The sequence below is a fragment of the Triticum aestivum genome, unplaced genomic scaffold, assembly GCF_018294505.1.
Source record: "Triticum aestivum cultivar Chinese Spring unplaced genomic scaffold, IWGSC CS RefSeq v2.1 scaffold51793, whole genome shotgun sequence".
Classification (NCBI taxonomy): domain Eukaryota; kingdom Viridiplantae; phylum Streptophyta; class Magnoliopsida; order Poales; family Poaceae; genus Triticum; species Triticum aestivum.
This window is the reverse complement of record NW_025232063.1, coordinates 1-2502: the sequence shown is the minus strand read 5'-3', so window position 1 is coordinate 2502 and position 2502 is coordinate 1. Positions and strand designations below refer to the sequence as shown.

Genomic DNA, 2502 nt, shown 5'->3' with positions numbered 1-2502 from the left:
AACAACTGAAGGAATATATTCGAAAGTGTGGTTCTTTTTCAGAAAATAGTAGTGTGATTTCAGATCCAAGACCATCACTGGTCAATGCCAAGGAGGCTAGGACAACATTTAATTCCTGCTATATAACTTACACCTATATGACTCAAAATAACAGTTTATAATGTTTTTACGATTCTGAAAACACTCCAATGTTCTTTAGAACCAAGACACCTTATAGGCCATTGCATCACAAGAAGTCAAAAAATACAAACACCAGGCAGAAAGAAGAGATCAAGAAACAACAACTACATTGAATTCAGGTCCAAGACCATCACTGGTCTAGGCCGAGGAGGTTACGAGAACATTGAATTCCTGATATAACTTACAACTACATGACCCACAATAACAGTTTATAACGTTCTTACGAATCTGATAACACCCCAATATAATCTTTAGAACTACAAGCCATCTTACAGACTAATGCATTACAATAATTCAGAAATATAAAAACCAAACAGAAACGGGAGATCAAGAAATAACAGCTGGTCTTTGTTGTGGTCATCAAAACGAGGGCTAGGCAGATTTGGAGCTCCCTCCCAACTCAATCAGTTGTATCTCAACACCCAGTAGTGCTGTTAACAACATAGTAACAAAACATCATGAGTGCGGTAGAAGACAAAGATGGCTGATGTTGCGATGCAGGTTCCATGAGGAATTCATTCAGTGCATATACAAGTAAAATGCTACTCCTCTGTTCACTTTTATAAGTCGTTTCAGACAACTGAAATTGAGCTGTTTTACAAGCTGTCTGAAATGTCTAGAGTGTCTTATAAAAGTGAACAGAGGGAGCACTATCAAATTGGCCTAACTTACTTTCTGTGCATATTTATTTAGGAACTACGTATGAATGATTGTCTAGAAGTTGATATATAGGTTGTGTTTCTTATAATCTTTTCTACCATGCACATACATATTTTCAGTAAAAAAATCATTATTTGATATTTTGACTCTGGATATATGCTTGTCAATAGAAATCTCTTCCTAAGTACAAAGTTTATCGTATTTTCAACTTGCACATATGAAGGATAAACGGGGAATATTTTGCTCACAAGGGGTTTAAAGGTGCAATTGTTGATCGCCTTCTTTATATTCAAGTCGGCGGTCCAATCTCATAGCACAATTTCTTATCTGATGAATTCATTCTTCAAAGAAGCTGGGGAAATACATGGCTCCATTTCATCATTGCTCTTGCGCTTCCTACTAGAAGAAGGTGCTTCGTGTTGATTTTCAGCATCTGTAAATAGCAAGATAAAATGGTAAACACGCAGTTTTGCTGGCGACCCAATCAGTATCAAAAGATTCAGTCTATCACGACAGTCCCAATGCCAAAAGGTGGTATATTCAGTTCAGTAGGATAGAGAAGCACCGAAGTTAGTACTACTAGTTAAAATTCAGTTTCATCAAATATCACACTTATGTTATAGTGAGTGACTGGGATATATATGACCCCAGGGCCAACACTCCTGATGGGAGCTATGGACATGAGCAAGTTCTTGGCAACAACAGGGGACAGGCAAAGAAACTGCAAGTTCAGTCATACCTCGGCATGCATATGTTTGGGGTGTGGTGGGCCGTTCGCACGGAGAAGTAGGCACCAACGCAGCAGGTGGCCATGGCATTTGGAAAGGGTACGCCATGGTTCGATGACAACGGAACTTATCCTTGAGGCTCAGGTCCTTGAGATCAATGACAAAGTGAGAATACTTGCAACTCATGCAGTAAACAATTGCGATCCCAGCAGCCACCATTTGGACACCAAACCGCCGGTTGAAGCTGTCCAGCCAGCCTATATGGCTTTGCTTCTCCAACTCCCACGCATGCCCGCCGCCGCCGTCCTTCTTCTTGAGTAGCCAGACTTGCAGCGTAGTCCTGCCGACCATAAGCAAAAGGCAACACACACCGGCCTCGGTGTCTCCGATGGCGTATGCTCCCGGCGGCATCATCGTGTGCGTCGCTATTGTAACTGGGAGAGGGACGATGGAGAAGGAGAATGCCATGGTGCTTGTATCGAGCAGGAGCGAGGAGTTCCGGTCATATCTCGAAAAGATGAGCCCGGCCGCGGCAGCGAGCATCGGTCGCATGCTCTGCGCATGCGCAGGCATGTGGATGCCGTCCGCCCACGGGTGGATGCGCCACTCGGCTGTGCGGGAGGCGTACTCCATGGCGCGCAACCTTTGGCCGTCTCGCTGCACGGTGACCACGCGGAATTCTCCATGGCCGTCCAGCAAGCAGTCCCATAAGTACTCCGCTGCTCCAGCTGCAGGGAAGGGCTCGTCCTTCGGTGGACGGGGCACGCGGACTTGCCGGTGGGAGACGGGGTCGTAGAGGGAAAGGGAGTGGCCTCTGCGGAGGAGGAGGAGGCCGTTGCGGCAGTCCCGGAAGCGCCACGCCGGGTCGTCCTCGAGGCGGGTGAGCAGGAAGTCGCCCCCACGCGCGGCGGCTGCGAGGTCCGGGTCGGAGCGG

At 46.4% G+C, this 2502-nt stretch overlaps 1 protein-coding gene across 1 annotated transcript; it reads right to left on the bottom strand.

The window, feature by feature from the left end:
• Nucleotides 1-322: 322 nt before the first annotated feature.
• LOC123175892 (uncharacterized) lies at nt 323-2461 on the bottom strand. The gene is made up of 3 exons (XM_044590369.1): nt 1580-2461; nt 1089-1273; nt 323-611 (listed from the first exon to the last, which is right to left on the bottom strand). Exons 1-2 carry the CDS (start codon nt 2199-2201, stop codon nt 1164-1166), a joined length of 732 nt encoding a protein of 243 aa, XP_044446304.1. The 5' UTR covers nt 2202-2461; the 3' UTR covers nt 323-611; nt 1089-1163.
• Between the last annotated feature and the right edge of the window lie 41 nt (nt 2462-2502).

Bases quoted from the DNA above. Each gene is read 5' to 3' on its own strand.
- LOC123175892 (XM_044590369.1), bottom strand. From the start codon at position 2,201: ATGGAGTACGCCTCCCGCACAGCCGAGTGGCGCATCCACCCGTGGGCG. The intron at 1,274-1,579 runs GTATGACTGAAC...TGCTATTTACAG, and splicing joins CCAAACATATGCATGCCGAG to ATGCTGAAAATCAACACGAA.